Source organism: Megalobrama amblycephala, linkage group LG1, assembly GCF_018812025.1.
Source record: "Megalobrama amblycephala isolate DHTTF-2021 linkage group LG1, ASM1881202v1, whole genome shotgun sequence".
NCBI lineage: Eukaryota > Metazoa > Chordata > Actinopteri > Cypriniformes > Xenocyprididae > Megalobrama > Megalobrama amblycephala.
Genome location: NC_063044.1, coordinates 43684015 through 43704028, shown reverse-complemented (window position 1 = coordinate 43704028; position 20014 = coordinate 43684015). Strand labels below are relative to the sequence as shown.

General features: G+C 38.2%; 1 protein-coding gene and 1 pseudogene across 1 annotated transcript; one reads left to right on the top strand and one right to left on the bottom strand.

The window, feature by feature from the left end:
• Window positions 1-8296: 8296 nt before the first annotated feature.
• Window positions 8297-11729, top strand: LOC125268094 (annotated as a pseudogene).
• Window positions 11730-17412: 5683 nt separating this feature from the next.
• LOC125267994 (single-pass membrane and coiled-coil domain-containing protein 3-like) lies at window positions 17413-18075 on the bottom strand. Its single transcript, XM_048190162.1, has one exon. The coding sequence runs from the start codon at window positions 18073-18075 to the stop codon at window positions 17413-17415; it is 663 nt and encodes a 220-aa protein (XP_048046119.1).
• Between the last annotated feature and the right edge of the window lie 1939 nt (window positions 18076-20014).

The following is a 20014-nucleotide window of genomic DNA, read 5'->3' as shown; positions in this document are numbered from 1 at the left end:
TCTTTATTTTACAAAAAGTACAACATTTTGTTTTTACTCTAAGTGTGCAGAAATAAAAGAAGATATTCCACAGATTAAAATGGTGTATAACTCTTAATTGTATGTGCAACATTGACGGAGTATTTTGAGTCTCTTTCACACTGATTTCGTTAATTTCGCCGGCGATACCTTCAGACCTCAGAGTGTTAATGTACACACAGCACCCCATATTGACAGAAAAACACAGAATTGTTGACATTTTTACAGATTTATTAAAAAAGAAAAACTGAAATATAACATGGTCCTAAGTATTCAGACCCTTTGCTCAGTATTTAGTAGAAGCACCCTTTTGATCTAATACAGCCATGAGTCTTTTTGGGAAAGATGCAACAAGTTTTTCACACCTGGATTTGGGGATCCTCTGCCATTCCTCCTTGCAGATCCTCTCCAGTTCTGTCAGGTTGGATGTAAACGTTGGTGGACAGCCATTTTTAGGTCTCTCCAGAGATGGGCCATTCAAGAACAGTCACAGAGTTGTTGTGAAGCCACTCCTTCGTTATTTTAGCTGTGTGCTTAGGGTCATTGTCTTGTTGGAAGGTAAACCTTCGGCCCAGTCTGAGGTCCTGAGCACTCTGGAGAAGGTTTTCGTCCAGGATATCCCTGTACTTGGCCGCATTCATCTTTCCCTCGATTGCAACCAGTCGTCCTGTCCCTGCAGCTGAAAAACACCCCCACAGCATGATGCTGCCACCACCATGCTTCACTGTTGGGACTGTATTGGACAGGTGATGAGCAGTGCCTGGTTTTCTCCACACATACCGCTTAGAATTAAGGCCAAAAAGTTCTGTCTTGGTCTCATCAGACCAGAGAATCTTATTTCTCACCATCTTGGAGTCCTTCAGGTGTTTTTTTAGCAAACTCCATGTGGGCTTTCATGTGTCTTGCACTGAGGAGAGGCTTCCGTCGGGCCACTCTGCCATAAAGCCCCGACTGGTGGAGGGCTGCAGTGATGGTTGACTTTCTACAACTTTCTCCCATCTCCCGACTGCATCTCTGGAGCTCAGCCACAGTGATCTTTGGGTTCTTCTTTACCTCTCTCACCAAGGCTCTTCTCCCCCGATAGCTCAGTTTGGCCGGACGGCCAGCTCTAGGAAGGGTTCTGGTCGTCCCAAACGTCTTCCATTTAAGGATTATGGAGGCCACTGTGCTCTTAGGAACCTTAAGTGCAGCAGAAATTTTTTTGTAACCTTGGCCAGATCTGTGCCTTGCCACAATTCTGTCTCTGAGCTCTTCAGGCAGTTCATTTGACCTCATGATTCTCATTTGCTCTGACATGCACTGTGAGCTGTAAGGTCTTATATAGACAGGTGTGTGGCTTTCCTAATCAAGTCCGAATCAGTGTAATCAAACACAGCTGGACTCAAATGAAGGTGTAGAACCATCTCAAGGATGATCAGAAGAAATGGACAGCACCTGAGTTAAATATATGAGTGTCACAGCAAAGGGTCTGAATACTTAGGACCATGTGATATTTCAGTTTTTCTTTTTTAATAAATCTGCAAAAATGTCAACAATTCTGTGTTTTTCTGTCAATATGGGGTGCTGTGTGTACATTAATGAGGACAAAATTGAACTTAAATGATTTTAGCAAATGGCTGCAATATAACAAAGAGTGAAAAATTTAAGGGGGTCTGAATACTTTCCATACCCACTGTACATTGATTTGATGTATGCACACAGCATGCATGACGAACATCTTGTAAAGATCCATTTGAGGGTTATATTAGCTGTGTGAACTTTGTAAATGTGCTGTAATATAGTCGAGAGCTCGTGTGGCAGGGAGCACGCGATTTAAAGGGACGGCGCTGAAAAAATCAGTGTATAGTTAATGATGCCCCAAAATAGGCAGTTAAAAAAATTTATTTAAAAAAATCTATGGGGTATTTTGAGCTGAAACTTCACAGACACATTCAGGAGACACCTTAGACTTATATTACATTTTGTGAAAAAGCATTCTTGGGCACCTTTAAGCTAAGCCCGGTCTGTGAAACCGGTCAACTATGTCCCTCCCAGGAACGGCTTAATGCATTGGCGATGCTTTCGATTCAAAAGTGTTTAACGCATGAGATCCACAAGTTCAACAAAGCAGTCATTGAAAAATGTTCTAATATTATGCAAAGGTGGGTTGAATTCTTATACAAAAAATAAATCACCATCAAAAAATTGAAAGCATAAATCAACTAGTTTAAATGTGCTCTTGTAAATAGCCTGTAAATATATATGAATATGCCTATATTATTCAATTGCCAAAAACAAAAGAAAAGAAAAAAGATTAAAAAAAAAGCCTGTAAATAGTTAGTTTATTTTGTTAAATTACCCAGTTCCCCATCCGCTAATGGTTAGGCTACTGTGAGCAAAGTGACATGTAAACAAACGAATCGTCAACGGCGAAATAAAAGCCTCTAATGTACGAGACCGGTCTGAGAGACCTCCAGCTCACAGCGGGGTCTCTGAGCAGGACTGGCCGAGCGACGAGCTAGCGGCCGGGGCAGGCGCCTGCTGGCTGTCGCCTCACTTCATGGAGCTTCTCAACTCCGAAAACTTTGAAGCAAATTGTCAATTCGGCATCAGTTTTCACAAGACTGCCTATATTCGAAATCTAAACAGTTCTTTTCTCGCCTAAAAGGTTCTCATAAGTGAATTTAGTGATGAATAAGATGGCGAAAATTGTCCTGTTGTTGGTCTGTCTAATATTATGACTGGCTGTTTTTTCGCGCCGTTATTCGTGTTCTAGGTCAGTGGTCACGCCTCTTTCTTTCACTCGGCACGGCAGTCGCTGGAGCCTGCAGGACGCTTGACAGCTCAACAATGGCCCTGCCAACTCCTCAGATGAGCTGATCCAAACATTGATAAAAGGTGGTTTAACTATGACAGAAGTTGAAGCACAGAAATTCAGAGATGAGTAATACTGTCGTTAGCTAACGTAAAGTTACATTTAAGTGAGACTTGCGGCCCGCTGATTAAAGTTGGCTGCACGTTAGCTACAGTTAGATCGAACTAACATTATATCGGGACTTATTTTTAAGTTACCACTAACGTTCGTTACATGTAGCTAATTGTAAAGAAAAAAGCATAACGTTAGCTGACCTTAGCTAACGTTTGCCAGCTAGCTTAGAGTTGGCTACAGCTATCGTTAGCTAGCTCGAGTTCCTCATACAGCCAACGTACTCAACTGAAAAGTTCAGTTAAAGTTAAGTTGATGCCCAAATAGTGCTGCAGCTATGTAGATAATCAATTATATAAGTGTTTAGTGTACGGGTATTGTATACTTATAAGTTGAAGATGTTGGATGATGTTCGATTCCATTTGTGCACGTGGAACACAGTTTAACATTAGAAGATGGCGGCTATGTTGTGTACGTTATAATAGACTAGTTGCACGTGGCTGCCATTTTGGATTTCGGATCAGCGAGTGTGCCGTTATACACTTACGGTTTCGCATTACGCCCGGTGCAGGGAGCCGGAGAAAGCCGAAATGTATCTTTTATGGTTGTTTATAGAATCAATTATCACTTAAAATACTACTAAGATCCATATAACTATCACACGAGCGAATGGCAATTAAATGCACGGATGCATAGTCAGATTAATGAATGAAATACAACTGTTCACGAACAGAAGATTGTATTTGACTCATGCTGCATACACATACGCAATGACAATTATGCCTACTGTAAATATAGAGTTACAACTACGATTAGAGTTGTTTGCATAAAATGCACCGTGAACATTCACATGTTTGCCCTGTGATAGCCTACAAGTTATCTCCATAAATACTATTTTCTCAATTCTGCATGCATTTTTACTTCCATCAATTGCTCGAACAATATTATCATCACATATTTTACATTTACATTTTTTACTGTAGGTACCACAAACAATTTAATATAGGTAAGTTTGTGTATATTTTACACGTAGTACAATACTGTATGTGCTGCTTATAAACACCAGACAGATTATTATTTATGAAACAGATCTTTACTCATCTCACTTGCACAAAATAAATGCAGTAATAGAAAGCATATTCTTTTAAATCATTGATTGTGGGAAAACAAAACATTGCTTTCTTTTGCTCTCATTCTTTTCTATTTATCAAGGACATTTTTGCCACTTTATAGGTACAATGGCATCGTCGCTGGGGTGGTACCCCTAACGAGAACAAATTGGTACCATCCAATGGGGTACATTTTTGTACCAGTGGATTAAGGTACAAATGTATTGCTAAGGTACCAAACTGTCTCTCAAAAGGTACAGTATAAAAGGGTACAACTCTGTACCTATGGTAAGGGTACCATTGCTGTACCTTGGGGGTACCACCCCAGCGATGAGCCATTTGTACCCTCAAAGGTACATATTTGTACCTAAAAGGCACAAACTGTAGGGGTACTTCTTTGTACCCATTAATATGGTACAAGTTTGTTCCCCTTGGGGGTACTGCCCCAGCGACGAGCATTTGTACCTTTTTTTTTGTCTTTTCTGTACCTTTATTTCTGAGAGTGTACATAATACTACAAAAAAAGATTTTTTAAATACAAAATTGTCTGGCTTTTAGCGATGATTATTTATTATATTTATTTTTTATGATTTATATAATTATTATACCCCTAATCTATTACACAAGCAATGTTTGTTTAACAATTATTAAACAATTAGTTTAAATGAACATGAATACAGATAATGCGTAATATAAATAAGATTTGGAATTGCATACCCATATATTAACTATATAAACTAACTTTACAAATTTCACTTGCACTGATATAGCAAGATTTATTTTTCTTGTTGTGTAAATGCATTTATGTACTTCATATTCTTCGTAGTCTTTGGCAGAAGAGAGAAAACTTGCTTATTCTCTGACGAGAACCGCAATTTCTCTACTCTATAAAAAACTTAGTTTTGTTGTGTTGGCCCAGCAAAAATCCATAAAAAAGTTTAATACACTTATTCTCCTTAAACTAATTTTTTCCCCCATAAACTTAAAAAGAGTTTTGTGAACAATGCTTTGCAAGTTCATCCAAAAAAAACAAACAAACAAACAAACAAACTTATTAACGATTTATTAATTTGAGTTAAGTCAATGTCATTTAGGAACTGCCCTCCCATAAGCAAATGCTAATTTTGGAATAAAATGCAACCATTTGTTTATGAAACAAATCATCTCAAATAATAAGATAGCGCTACAAATAAAATATCGGCCTAAATCGGCCTTAAACTCCTGTAGTGTGAGCGCAGCTTAAGGGAACTTAGCTGTGACACAGGATGCCAGGGCTGGAAGAGCTTCAATCTTAAAATGGGCAATCACAGAAAAAAATGACACAATGATAGATGTAGTGAGCTTGACAATAATAGAGATGATGGAATCAACTTTCTTCCAGACAATCGTGTTGGTTTGGATGATGCTGCATTGGAGCATGAAAGGGAACAGCTTGAGCTTGAAGTCAAGAAAAGGAACATGGACATGATGATACTGAACACCAAAATGGAAACTACATTCCCTCTCAGGAGAAACGAAATAGTCAATAAGCAGCATTTGGTCTCTGTCATCAAAGAAAGATGGCCTGGCCTGTTTTTGGAGGAGCAAGTAGGTTGCATTTTGTCTGTACCTTATTTTGTCCTGATTGTTAATAGATTTTAATGTCACAGATTTTTTCCCCCTTCCATCCTCAGGTAAGCCGCCATTGTTGTTTGCATCGCAGTGCATTCTGCGCAGTGACCTCAAAATGTTTGCACCGATCTTGGCTCTGTTATCTTGATCATACTGTGTCACAACAATGTCATCTGTTCAGCCTTTTCATTTTAGCCTGAGAGCAAAATTAGTGAGGATTAAAAACATTGAAGAGGTTCATTAGGAATTAAATCAAAACGAAGACTATTGGAGAGTTGGGGAGATGGATGGTGTCTCTGAATTCAAACTACTCAAGCAAAGGGCTGCATGATTCTTGCTAAAATGTGAATCACGATTTTTCTCCATGGGAAATGAGATCACGAGATCCTAATGAGATGCGACGCCGCGACACGCGATGATAAAAGGTATCTTTTCCATGTTAATCAGAGTTTGGTCCTAACTAGCTGCGATGGTCACACAATGATTGTATTTTAGAAATGGTTTCTATTTTGCTGGAATAACAGCACAAAGTATGGCAATAATAAGCTCAGGTAATATTTATGTGCTTTATTTACAGTTTTTTTATTGCTTTGGTGCAATTTTCACAAGCAATTGGTAAATTTTCTAAACTCGTAGTACTAATATCACAACGTATCAAAAGGGCACTTTTTCAAACATCTCAGCATGTTTTCAATTGTGTTAGTACAATACACAAAATCACAAAGTTTCTTTTTCACTACACAAAATAAGTGTTTCAATCTATATAAAATGTGTCAATCGCAGTAACTACAGTAATTTATCTGTTCGTTCAGTTTAATACATTTGTCTATTATTTAATCCAACTGAACATAATGATTAATTAATGAATCAAGTGTAATACAAGTGTATTTTCTAATTGTGGCATCTATAGCCTGTGTAATTTTTTCAGCATCAAGGGTGATTTGAAACATATATCTTTCATTGTTTGCTACTGAATGAATAAACACTTGATTCGGAGGCTTCGTAAATCTAAAAAGGCAAATGCAGACCTCTGAGCCGATAAAAACAGGTTGAGCCTCAGGCAAAATAATTCTGACAATGGGGTAAGAAAATTAATCTTATTTCAAAAAGAAAAAAAAAAGAAGATTATTTTTGCTTTTTTAAAGGAAAAACTCACTTAATTTTGACTTATTTTTACTGAAAACAAGACCATAATTTTTACTCGTCTAAAAAATGCTTCTTGATTTAATTTTTTTTAGATATCTGGACTGGAAACAACAAAATCTAACTAAGAAAAGCATTTTTTTTGCAGTGTGAGTTCACTGTTCATCACTGATGATTTCTTGTTATCACTTACATGTGTTTTGAGTTTGTGTTGCTCATAGCATTCATCTGGGAAATCAATGTGCATCAGATTTGTAAGATGATTACATCATTTATAAACCTACACCAATACAGGAGAATACGTCAATATGTTTCTAAATATGCAAACAGTTTATTGTGATACCAAAATAAAAGTTTAAACCCTCTGAGCTTATATATTTTGATGTCCTCGTATTCTTGTTCAAGAAAATACAGTGGCTCTAGCATTTCTATCATAAAGAAGTAACCAAATATTAAAGATTAATTAAACATTTGAATTAAATGTCATTTGGCCAATATTAAGCAAGGATTTGATCAGTTGTAAAGTTTAACAACACAAGGCCTTTGTTATAATACATTACGTACAGAAGATGGTTTATATTATGTATTTTAACAGTGTTCTTCTATAAAATCATATGATTATGCTATATTTGAACCAAATATGACTGCCTTGTTATTACATATGTATTTTTAAAGGCTTATGTCTATTATTATAACTACCACAAATAACAATTACTCAATTATTCGTCAAAATAATCAAATTAGTGACAGCCCAACAGAAAATACAGGGTAAAAATAATCATACATGATAATAACATTAAGTGTTATAAAAAGATGATGCATACAGGATAAAAAAAAGATTAATGATTAGTCTAATTAATAATCTCATATTAGTTTAAACAGTAATCAGCTTAATTTGTTATATCAGCGGGCATGTCTGGTTTACGCGCATGCGCATGAAGTTGCTTACAACTTGAATACCTCAAAACGAGCATTTTGACAAATAAACTGCACCGAGATATAAATAAATAACATAAATAAGTAAGCATAAAGGTAATAAATACAGCGCAGTAACCTTATAAAGACTGAAAATCTCATTTCATTGGCCAAAACAAACTAACGCACGTTATAACCGAAAATATAATCGACAGCGGTCACGCGTATCACACACACGATCGCTGCAAAGATCAGATTCAATCCACTTACTCTGAATTGACGAACAGCACCCATAAGAATATATAAAAACACATGACAGATTAGCGTCCATGTCAGACTCAACTCTCTGAGGCTCGATCACGTGCTCTTTGATTAGAATCTTTCGAAAACAAACACTTTAAGCGCGCGTGACGTCAATGATTCTATGGCGTCACAGGGCTATATATCTGGAGCTCCGCGCCTGTGGCCGCAGTTCAGTCAGTCGAGCTCGTGTGTTTGTCGTCCGTCAGTTCAGTGAGAATCCGATCAATGCAGACTTTCTCGTGAGGAAACACTGGAAATCTGTGCAGACGATTGTGAGACTTTACAGAGCTTCATGGCGAGAACTAGCGAACTCTCTCGTACTGTAGCAGCGATGGAGAACCGCGAGACAGGTGAATAAGTTTGAATTTAATATATATAATTTTCACACGGAAGGTTTCAAACACAAGAGATATATAGCCATACGTGACCAAAAGATATTTTATACGTTTAATGACCCTATAGCCTTTTATAAAAACATTAAATTATGTTACGTTGGGAATAAATAAACTTATTTATTTAATTGACAATTTAATTGGCAAAAAAGGCAAACTACAGCTTAGAACTGAATGTAGGTTATTTTACTATGAAAAAATGCATAAAAATACTAGTGTATATAAACCGCTATGAATAATTCCCAATAATTATGTTTCATTGTGTTAGTACAAATTAAATAATTAAAATGTGGAGGAAATACAAAAGTTTTACACTCTTCAAGCACAACATCACTTTTGGCCAATAATGTATGCTTATATATATAATTATTTATTAAATATGTACATTATATTTTCTGCATTTAATTAGATTTTCAATTCTATTAAGTTTTATGTTTAATGTAAAATGTTTAATTAATGAATTACATTTAAAGAAAGTTGACGTAGTAACTAGAAATCCTTTTTCCCCCCTAGAAAAACAGCCCAAAAGCTTGAAGAGTCGCTTCTTTTCATTTTTCAAGCTGGATGTGAAACGTCGAGGCAACAAAGAAGCCGATCTACAGCCTCCGTTGGACACAGATTCAGCTGATCCACAGCCGGGCCCGTCCCACCTGGAGTCAACGACTCACCAGGATCACACCGATCCACAGCCGGGCCCGTCCGGCATCAGGCAGGGAATCTGTGTCCCAAATCCAGAAGGTGGGTCTAGTGTCATTTTATGTCTGTCCTGTTTTTTCACACTGTGTCAGATGACTCTGTTAAGTGTATTTGTTGATTCCTAGTTTTGGAGACGTGAAAGTGTTTATTCTCCAGATCTAGCCTCAGTATTTGACTTATAATATCTGGTGGCAATTTATAACTCTTCTGTTTCCATTTTTGTGTTTTTAGAAAAGAAGAAAGACGGCAGTACGCTCATCAAAAGAGCGTGGCGTACTGTAAAACATGCAGCAGGGCGTCTCGTAAAGCGCAACAGCGCGGCTCCACCTCGTCCACAGCCCGACACGGATTCAGCCCATCTCAGCCGGATCCATCTGTTCCTGAGCAAAAGGAATCGCTGGATCTGACTGATCTTGAGCTGGGTCCGTCCTTCTTTGAGCCACCGGATTTTCTGGATCTGACTGATCTTCTTCCGTCATTTCCAGAATCTCCAGGTGCTGCTTCGAAGGAAAGCGAAGATCCATCCTGGTTAAGGACCATCTCTTGCCCGGGACCATCTCCCCGTAAGTATTTGACCTTATTTTGTTCCTCCACTGATTGTTTCAGTGTGTCTAATTCTTCATCTGATGTTCTCAATAGTACGCTGATCCAATGTATTATTTTCCTGATTCTCTGTTTAAAGAAGTATGACTGTTAAGAAACTCTTATGATTATAAAGAGACTCCAGGTCATGAATCTCATATATTAACATGTTTTTTGGGACATTTTCACAGTTCCACTGTCTGAACTTTATGACGTGGAAGAGGATATTGGACGAGGATACTTCGGCACTGTGCGCAAAGGGATCCGGAAATCTGATGGCCAGCAGGTAAATCACTCTTATGTTCACCAACTGTACCATATAGATCAGTGCCTTCATCTAGTGCACTTAAAAAATAACTTCTTCTTTTTCTTTTGCAGGTCGCCATCAAATTTATAAGGAAGCTTACATCAGGCCGGTTTGCTGACAGGTTTATCACAGTGGTAAGTTGGCAGTGCACATAATGCATACATTTAAATACAAATAATATATCTTAAATATAAGTGAAAGTCAGCTAATGGTTTGTTGACCTCTTTTCTCCAGCCTGGAGTTTCCGAACCTCTATTTGCAGAAGTGGCTTTAAACCTGCTGCTGAATCGGCCTCCGTTGAGCCCCTATATTGTGCACATGCTGGACTGGTTTGAGGAGGAAGATCAGTATATCCTCATTCTAGAGTATTCTGAGCCCTGCCGAGACCTGTACGGATTCATCCTCCAGGAAAAGCTGAGTGAATCACAGGCACGTAGCTTGATGTACCAAGCGGTGCTCGCAGCCAAGCACTGTCTTGACGGAGGCGTCTTCCACCGTGACATCAAGCTAGACAACTACGTGATCAACACGGCGACGAACCGGGTCCAACTGATAGACTTTGGCTGCGGTGAAGTCGCCGAAAGTGGCATTAAGGGGCAGTTCATCGGTGAGTCAGTTTTTTGTGTTACTATTGTGATTAGCTCCAATACTAGCTAAGAGTAGATTTGTGAAAATGGAGATTTGTACTGAACATCTCTTTCTTTTTAATGAACAGGATTCGCCTGCCCTCCTGAATATTTTGCGGATTTTGAATATGCGGCTGAGCCAACCACCGTCTGGTCTCTGGGATTATGATGCACAGAACGGTGTGCAGCTGTAACCCCCTGAGAAAGGAAGATGGCCGCCTGAGTTTTGACTCCAGAGTCTCCGCAGGTCAGAGAACAGTTAACTACCAATAACACTGAGTATTAGTATTGAGTATCAACGTTAGTTTGTGGACGTACAGAACATACCTGACTAACCGTCACTCTTGTGACACCTTACAGAATTTCAGGAGTTGATCACATGGTGCCTGGCTCTCAATCCATCTGAGAGAGCGACCATGGAGGACATCCTGCAGCACGAATGGTTTCGGCAGGAACGAATGTCCGGAGCCATTTAGGAGTCAGGTAGTATGACATCAGAGGTAAGGCAGATGATGACAGAAATTGTCCAAGCAGTGATGTCATGTGCTTCAACTTTTCCTCACATTTATCCATTCAGCAGATTCTCTATGTCAGCCGGAGTGAGGGAAGAGCAGAGAGTCAGGGTCCTTCAGCTTAGTTTAAGGGCCCTGACACACCAAGGAGACGCTCGGCCAAAGTTGGGCCGCCGTTGAGCGTTGCTCAACTCAGTTTTTTGCGGTGCGATCTGCATCGTTGGCACTAGTCGAACCTCGTCGGGTGCGTTTTTGCCGATCAAGCATGTTGAGTCGGTACGGCACCAAAGGTGAGAGAGAGAACTCTGATTGGCTGTTGAGTTTAGCCAATGAGTTAAATGAGTCCATGAGCCTAAAAGGGAAAGTGATGAAGGCGAGCAAAGAATTCAAGACGCCGCAGACAGTTTGCAAATGGTAGGCAAGCGCTGCTTTGCTCATGTTTTTTTCTCACTAGATCTCGCAGCAATGTTAATAAGTTTGCAGTGGATTCAAACACTTTTCTCGCAGCGCTGTGTAGTAACGGTGTCACGTGATCAAGATTGGTCCATCTGTAAAACTACGCTGCCAAATACTGGTCCGTTATTGGTTAGTTGATAAACGGTCCACGCTGCGAAGCTTAAAGGCGTAGCATGGTTTCGTTTGTCGTTTTGTGTGTTTCTTATGTGCAATATAAAGGGGGGGGGCACCACTGCGACCTCTAACAAAATGTAGTCGCACTGGCAGGAAAAAGGTCATAAAATGTGATCATTTAGTCGCAGTCTGGAGCCTTTTATAAATAGGAGCAGCAAATTTAGTGCCCCCCAGAAAATGTACTTGTTGCAAAAATGAGCATAAGATGAATTTGACAAAACAAGAACACTAAAGTAAGCTTATCCTAAGCGAGATCACAGTGACTGTTCCTGCCAGCTCCTCAAACTGCTCCTTATATTTATATTTATTTAAATTATTGGGTGGGTGGGAGGGTAAATTACTTAAATAATAATTACATAAATAATTAAATAATTAATTAAATAATTAAAATTTTAATATGAGTTACTTGTCAGTTATTATAAACTTTTCTTTTGGTTGACACACACACGAAAGGGGGCATTTTATATCGCTTATATATAAATAATTATTTAAAAAAGCTTAATTTACTCCCCAAAATGAGGTTTTGCCAGATTTAGCTCACTTTTGAGTACAAATTTGTGTCCTAAATATGGTTAAATGGGTATAAGCACAAACACACAGTGTTACTTATCAATCTATAAGGACATTTCATAGACCTCTTGTGATTTAATATACAGGATAGTTTTAAAGATTTAACCTAATTCTAATAGGAAACTTATGGCATTTTAAACATGGTTCAGTGAAAGAATCGACTCATGAGAATGATTAATTATTTCTCCCATAATGAAAATAGCAAGACTTATTGCATTGTCATTTAGTTCTCATGTAAACGTATGGCTTATGAACCGAGTCATTACTAGGGGTGGGTTTCGATTTAACGGTGCCTGCCAGTTTTTGTTTTATATATGTAAGATAAGATACAGTAAGAACAAAGAAACAAAGTACAAACAAATGGTCACATTAATGCAGTAAGTATACAACAAAACAAAGATAAATGAAAAAAAAAACAGTGCTTTAAAGAAACACTCCACTATTTTTGAAAATAGGCTAATTTTCCAACTCCCCTAGAGTTAAACAGTTGAGTTTTACCGTTTTCGAATCTATTCAGCCGAGTCTGGCGGTACCACTTTTAGTATAGCTTAGCATAGTTCATTGAATCTGATGAGACCAATAGCATCTCGCTCAAAAATGACCAAAGAGTTTCAATATTTTTCCTATTGGAAAATGAGCTTATATTCAAAAAAAGTGGAGTGTTCCTTTAATTTCAGCAAGGTTGGCTTATAAAAGTAATTAAAGTACATATTTTTGACATATTTTTGAGTGTAGTTTAGATGCACACATGAAGCCTAAAGTATAATATGTTGTCCGTTTCAGAGCGCACAAACAGAGAGCCGCCTTGAAGTTGGAAACAGCGTCTCTTGTGCAAATTATTGTGCTTTTAAATGCTCTTTCTATTATCAAACACGTCCCGCAATTATCAATTCTGATGTTAAATTTGGGCTTTTAGGGAGGAACGAACGCGCAAAATGAAATGAAGGAAATAGGTTTGTGACGATGGACGATATCATCATCCATCGTGATGGCTGACCGACAACACGATGTAGAGACACCATCATGATGCCACGTGACGCTCTGCTGCGAGACACCATAGATAGACTAAAAAAATACACACACTAATCCTAGTCTCTTCTATAGACTATAGTTAACCTAAAATCTTTGCAGGAATTGCTCTGTAAATTAAATTGAGAATATAACTAATGCATATATGCTATTTTAAATACTGTAGTCTATGCTACAGACGTGACGTGTGTTAGTCTGTGAAAGTATCGTGTCAGGCATTTGATCTTGACATTGTTAGAATCTTGTCTTTTTACATGTCTAACACTATACATTCAACTTAAAATATTTGATTTTGTTCAAGAAAACAGCCCTTATTAATGAATTATTAGTAGCCTATTGTAGTGTCTCAGGAGATCGTGCTCAATATTGTTACACCGCTATGTGGCTATACTGCACTGAAGCGGCAGTTTAAGATATAAACCCAGAATTCAGCAAACGTCAATTAACTTTTGTCTGGTTAATAAATACCGTTAAAGACAATTTTCCTCAATTTTTATCAAATGAAAAAATGAAGGTGATTCTGTGGAAGAAAGCTACTTTTTCCCCTTACATGCAACCTATTGCAAAGCCCGGATGAGTCATTAATTGGGTTAGTAAAATAACGTAATTATAGCTTTTAAATAGAAAATAGTATTTATGTAAAGAAATATATTAAAATAAAAAGTGCACAACTCTTAAGTGGATGGAAGCTACTTTTTCCCCCCCTCACATTCAACCTACTGGAAAGCCCAGATGAGTCATTAGTTGGGAAATAAAATAAATAAAGTAAAATAACAAATAATAATTATATAATAACGAAAAATGTACTTCTAATTTTATTATCATTATGCTGGTTTGATCTTCAATGGCCTTGCAACCTTCAAAAATCAAAATGTTTGTTAAAACAATAATTATTATAAGCAATAATATAATAATAATGTATAATAAATAATAATGGATTATAATTTACTAAATGTATCTAAAATTTTTATTTTTGTAGATATGGATTTAAATAAATAATCTACTTTTTTCTGTTCCATCTAATGGACATAAACATTGTTACTATTACTACAGTCTGTTTATTTATTTACTGTATGGTGGGGTGGGCGACATGGCAAAAATATATCATAATTTAAGAAAAATCATAATTTTAGATTTTATCATTTTATTAGATTTTCTTTTTTAAGTTGTTTTACTATTTTGCAAGTGACTGAGCCATACAGCCAAACAAATTTTCCTATTTTAAAAATAGCCTTACAAGGTAACAATATATAAACAAGAATTACAGACATTTAGGCCAAAAATAGAAATCTTTATTTTTTTTATTAAATCTTTATTATTATTATATATATATATATATATATAAAAAAAAACACAAATTAAAAATTTGAAAAAAAAAGACTTCATTTACAAATAAACAGTGAAATTGTTTTCAGCTACAGTAGGTGGATTTAACCGTAGCATTCAAGAAAGAAATTACATAAATGTAAAATTAATTTAAATAAATAAAAATTGTAAAATACTGTAGTGTTTAATTTATAAAAATAAATAAAACAATGCAGACTTCACTGCATAAGTTTGTCAGCAGCAGAAGAGGAGAACGTTTATTAGCAGGTAAACAGGAAGACCAGCTGAAGCACACAGGTAAGTCACAGCAAAGTTCAGATCAACACATAGCTTGAATGATAATAAAGTCTCTTTCCTTTTCTAGGATCCAATTAGCTTATTGAAAATGAGGGCTGAAAAAGACAGATGACTGACTGGCAACAGGCAGGAACACAGGTAGGAGTCAGGTAAGTATAGCCAAAGTAGCTAGAAGGCAAGCCTGCAACCTTTAGCCAAAAAGCGTAACACGCCCAAAACTAATTAATAATGAGAGCAGTAAATGTATAATTTGGAATTACTTTGCTTATAAAAATGATGAAGTACTATCAAACCCTGCCAAGCATCTGTCACTTGCTCATCCTGACTTGTACAAGACAATACGTGCATCATTCAAACGATCTAATTTAGACATTTTCTTTTCTTTTAACACTGATTAACAGATGTACATGAGATCATATGGTTCAGATAACATGGAAGCTCCAGTGTGTGTTTGAACCAGAGATGTTTGGTTGAACCACTTGAGTTTAGTAGTTCTAACAGTATTCAGGTACAGAGATGCTAGTTACAGATATTTAATAAAGTAATCAAATGTAAAATAATACTGGATAGTTACTGTTAAAATGTTAAATAGGTAAATCCTTATAATTAATTTAAAGTTACAGACATTATTTAGTGACAGAGCATTTATAACAACTCAAGCCTGTAGTTCAATGTGATTTTCATTGACTCAGTAATGATGGACAAGGACATACATGCGTATTTTATTTATTTTTGTTGATTTTACAGCGATCACCACTGCACACACTCTGATCAGAGAGAGATGGCAGCACCTGTTTATGGTATATTTTGACATCATATTTGTACTATGGGAAGAATTACTCATGGTTCCCTTTCGAAAAGGGAACTCTGCACTGCGTTGAAATGCATATGGGGAACGCCTCCACATGAACCGGTGTCTGAAAACAATTCACGACAATCCTATTGGCTGGCAACAGCCTATGACGTCATCATCGAGTGACACGGAAGTATATAAGGAGTGCCTAGAGAACCAGTCAGTATCTTTTCGTCTTCAGGGACTGTTCTGTTTGAAGCGATATCAAACCGATATTAAGGTAAGACAATTTATGTCTGACAAATGTTTCAGGAAGTGTGTGCATCCATGTCCCATAGTGTTGACATCTGATCACATACATAACTTATAATGTTGTCTTTTATGAGAACAAAAGAGCATGTACTGGCAGTTCTTGAGGGATCTGTCTTTTTGTTTTTGGAGTGTGTTTTTCTTCTGATATGCTCCACTCTCTTCTGGTCTTTTCATCGAGAGGAGAAGGACTGGCAGCTGCACCTAATGGTCAGTGGTTGAAAGCCTCTCTGAGGCCTCCCTATTGAAGAGGCTAATAAATGTACTTCCCTTGTTGGGTTCCTTAAGAGTGCACAGCATCCTCGGTGCTGAGTAGATCCTAGGATTGAGCAGAGTGTTTCTCCCCTCACTGGTAAGGGTAAAAAGTGCTAAGTTGAGTTCTGCTCTCCGGGATGCCCATCTCTACGTTCTGGTCTGGGTTGGTTACTGCCTCTTTACAGTCACTCTTACTGGACTTCTCTGAAGAATGTGATTTGAGACTCTGTGATCAGACAGGTTGGTGGTCAACACTTGGTTTCTGTGTTTGAGTACATTCCCCTGACAAGTGACTGGCTAGGGTTCCTTTGGGCCCCCTGGCCACATTCTCTTAAAGGTACCCACTTTTCTTTCAAAAGAAGCTTGGTTCCAGAAGCTTTGAGCGGCCTTGGTAGGCCTTCTGCGGAAGGCCTCTTTGGGCTGTTAGCCATAGGGAATGCTGTCACTGACAGCCTATGTATGATCTGTAGAGGGAGTGATTCTGGCATTTCAGTTGAAGCTGCTAGTTTTGACGTTTGTCTAGCCATTTTTGGCATGCACTCCCCTCAAGCATGGCGGCGTGGGTGTATCGTTCACCATAGCATGTCAAACGCAGTGTTGAGTTCCCTTTTGAGAACAGGTAACGAGACACTGAGTTTCCTAGCCAAGCAGCCCTGCCTGCTTAACAGTCCCTTCAGACGTTCTCTAGTCCCTTCAGGTTCTCTCGGCTCTCCTTATATACTTCCAGGTCGCGCGCTATGATGACGTCATAGGCTGTCGCCGGCCAATAGGATTGTCGTGAGTTGATATTGTTTTTAGACACCAGTTCACGTGGAGGCATTCCCCATATGCACTTCAACACAGTGTCTCGTTCCCTATTCTCAGGGATCCATGGTTACATACGTAACCTGAGACGTTTTATGACCCTTTAATAGCAGGAGAACTGTGATTCATTTCTCACTAGATTCTTTTTTTACATATTTTTTCAAAATGTCACTTTGAACTTTCTGAATTTCTGCATGTTTAACAATAACAATTATTCATTTTTTAAATCCAGCAAACATTTCAGGCAGGAAAAAAAAAAAACTTTTTAAACTTACATTTCTTATTTATTAATTTCCTTAATTTTGACTTGGACATAGGTAATGCTATCCTGATATTCTAAAGACGCTGGTTTGAATTCTTTCAAAGCTTTGTCATACTCTTCCAGGACCTTCTCAAGTTGATCACGCTCAATTCTCCCAAGAATGGCCTCAACAATCATGTCGACCCCCATGAACACCACTCCCAACCCAACACTGGCTAATGTTAATGCTCCAATTTTAGCAAATGTACTTGTTATTTTTGCTAGAATTACTCCTTTATTAATTAAAAGACTAACTAAAGTAGTAGATCCCTCAGTTGCAAAACCACAAACTACTTTCAAAGCTTTTGAAATCAGTTGAAAGTCTGTAGTAGACAGAGACTTGTTTTGCAGCTTCTCATACAGGGTGGGTTCCAGCTTCTCCTTCAGCTCCTTGTCAATATTCTCTACCACTGCCTGGATCTTATGCATGCATTCAATCATCACATTACAGTTCTCCTGGAGAGAAGCTTCCTCGTTTAGCTTGATATGTTCTAAGGAGCAGCTCAAGTGATCGTTCATAACATCAATTAGTTGGTTGGTGGCTTCGAAGTTGCTCTTCATCACATGTTGAAACTCTTGACTTTTGCGGATGAGCTCCTCCCTTCTCTTAGGATTATTAGGGAAGAAGAGGTCACTCCACATTTTTCTTTATATTAGGATCCTTAAGAAACAGAAAGAATTTTTAAGTTAAGTAAAATTAAACAGGAATTAAGTGAATAATAAACAATAAAGTCCCTGTAAAGTCAATTCTGAGAATTCTTTCTAAACACTTTATAAATGTTACAAATGTATCGCTGAAACACATTACAAAGACTGTGAATTGTGTAATGCTTAATTGTGAAGTTAGAGCATTAAACAGTTTTTCACCAAGTCTCTGCTCAGGATTTTTTGGGCGGAGCTATAACGGGGGTCTGATGACACACATCGTCCCCCGAGCATAGCCCCTCCCCTAACACTATATAACTGTCGATGACGCACCGAGCGTGGCGCCGCCTCTAACTCTACAGCGGTTCACTCGCTCAGTCTCGAGTGTCATTACAGTTATACAGCCCTTTGTACATTTAGCTAGTAATGCCTTCGTCACGCAAATGCATATTACATGGTTGTTTTAATATACAATATGCTCGGTCTCCTTATTTAAATTTCCTAAAACTATGATATGAAGGATTCTAAAGTTAAGGATTCTAAATTATCCGTTCAACGCCGGATAATTTTACAAACTTTCATCAGACAGCTGGGATTCACAGATAATCCGCTGTTTTTGGTGAATGTGACTGAACAGACCTCGGCCCCACCCTCCAGCCTCGGCCTTCTTACAGTCCCGACGATAACCGATGATATATGGGGCCGGACAGAGTCTCTCCCGTCCCGGACTTCATCCTCCCGTCTCGCGGCACCGTCATTTGTCGACTCGACAATAGTCGGCAGTTCGTGCCCACCAATGAGTGTAAGTTGTCGTGTGTGCTTATGTTATAATTAGTAGGTAGTCCACAGTAACTCTACTAAAATGTGCAACCCTCTTACGTGATTCTTTTGTTTATACGCATTGCTGCTCATTAGACAAGTAAGTTGAGACAGCAGCTCTCGCGAGTGGGTGTGGTTTCAACGCCGACAGCGGACACGCCCCCAGCGTTTGAGAGCAGAGAGCGCTGCCTATTTTTTTGAGATTTTGATAACTTATTTCATTTACTTGCAGATTTTTTTAATCATTCAAATTTGACTGGGTGGTTAATAACACATTTTTCTGTGGTGTGACAAGCTCAAAACACATACTTTAAAATGACTTTACAGGGACTTTAAGTTAAAGGTACTGTTTGTAAGAATTAGAAAACCCTTGTTATTAGTGACACTGGTGGCCGTTAAGTGAACTGCAGATCCTCACTCTCTCGCTCACGTGATCACACTCCATAGGTACATGAGCAAGCATAAGCCCAAAACAGTGACGTGACACACAAGAGACTGAACGCGATACCCTGGGAGAGGAACTAATGTTAGTGGACTCCATTTCCAAGCTGACATTAGCTAGTGTTGCACACTGCTGTCTAGAGCTGCAACAACGAATCGATAAAATTCGATTATTAAAAGAGTTGGCAATGAATTTCATTATCGATTATCACCTCTCATTAAGACGCGGAGATGTTTGAGTATAAAAAAGCGCGGTTGAGCGCGAAGCAGAGCGGAGCAAAAATAAATAAATAAATAAATAAATAGCAGAGCGGAGGTAGAGGAAAGACCATCGGACAGACCCGTAACGTTGTTCTGAACAGGCGCGTTGGCATGGGGGACGGGGGGTCAGGACCCCCGCAGTTTTGAAAAGACAGAAATCGACCCCCGCACTTTTGATACGGGCTGCTTCAATCAGTCACACTATATCATCTTTTAGTAGGGCTGGACAATAATTCAATATCAATATATATCGCGATATAATTTTTTCCGATAACGGTGATATGATTTTTAAACACATTTCCGGTATTTCGATATATACATTACAACATTTCTCACTGACTTGAGGCGCAGCCGTTAGAAAGAGCAGAACGCGATTGGCCATTGGCGTGATGACGTACACCACAGAGACACGCAG

Bases quoted from the DNA above. Each gene is read 5' to 3' on its own strand.
- LOC125267994 (XM_048190162.1), bottom strand. From the start codon at position 18,075: ATGTGGAGTGACCTCTTCTTCCCTAATAATCCTAAGAGAAGGGAGGAG.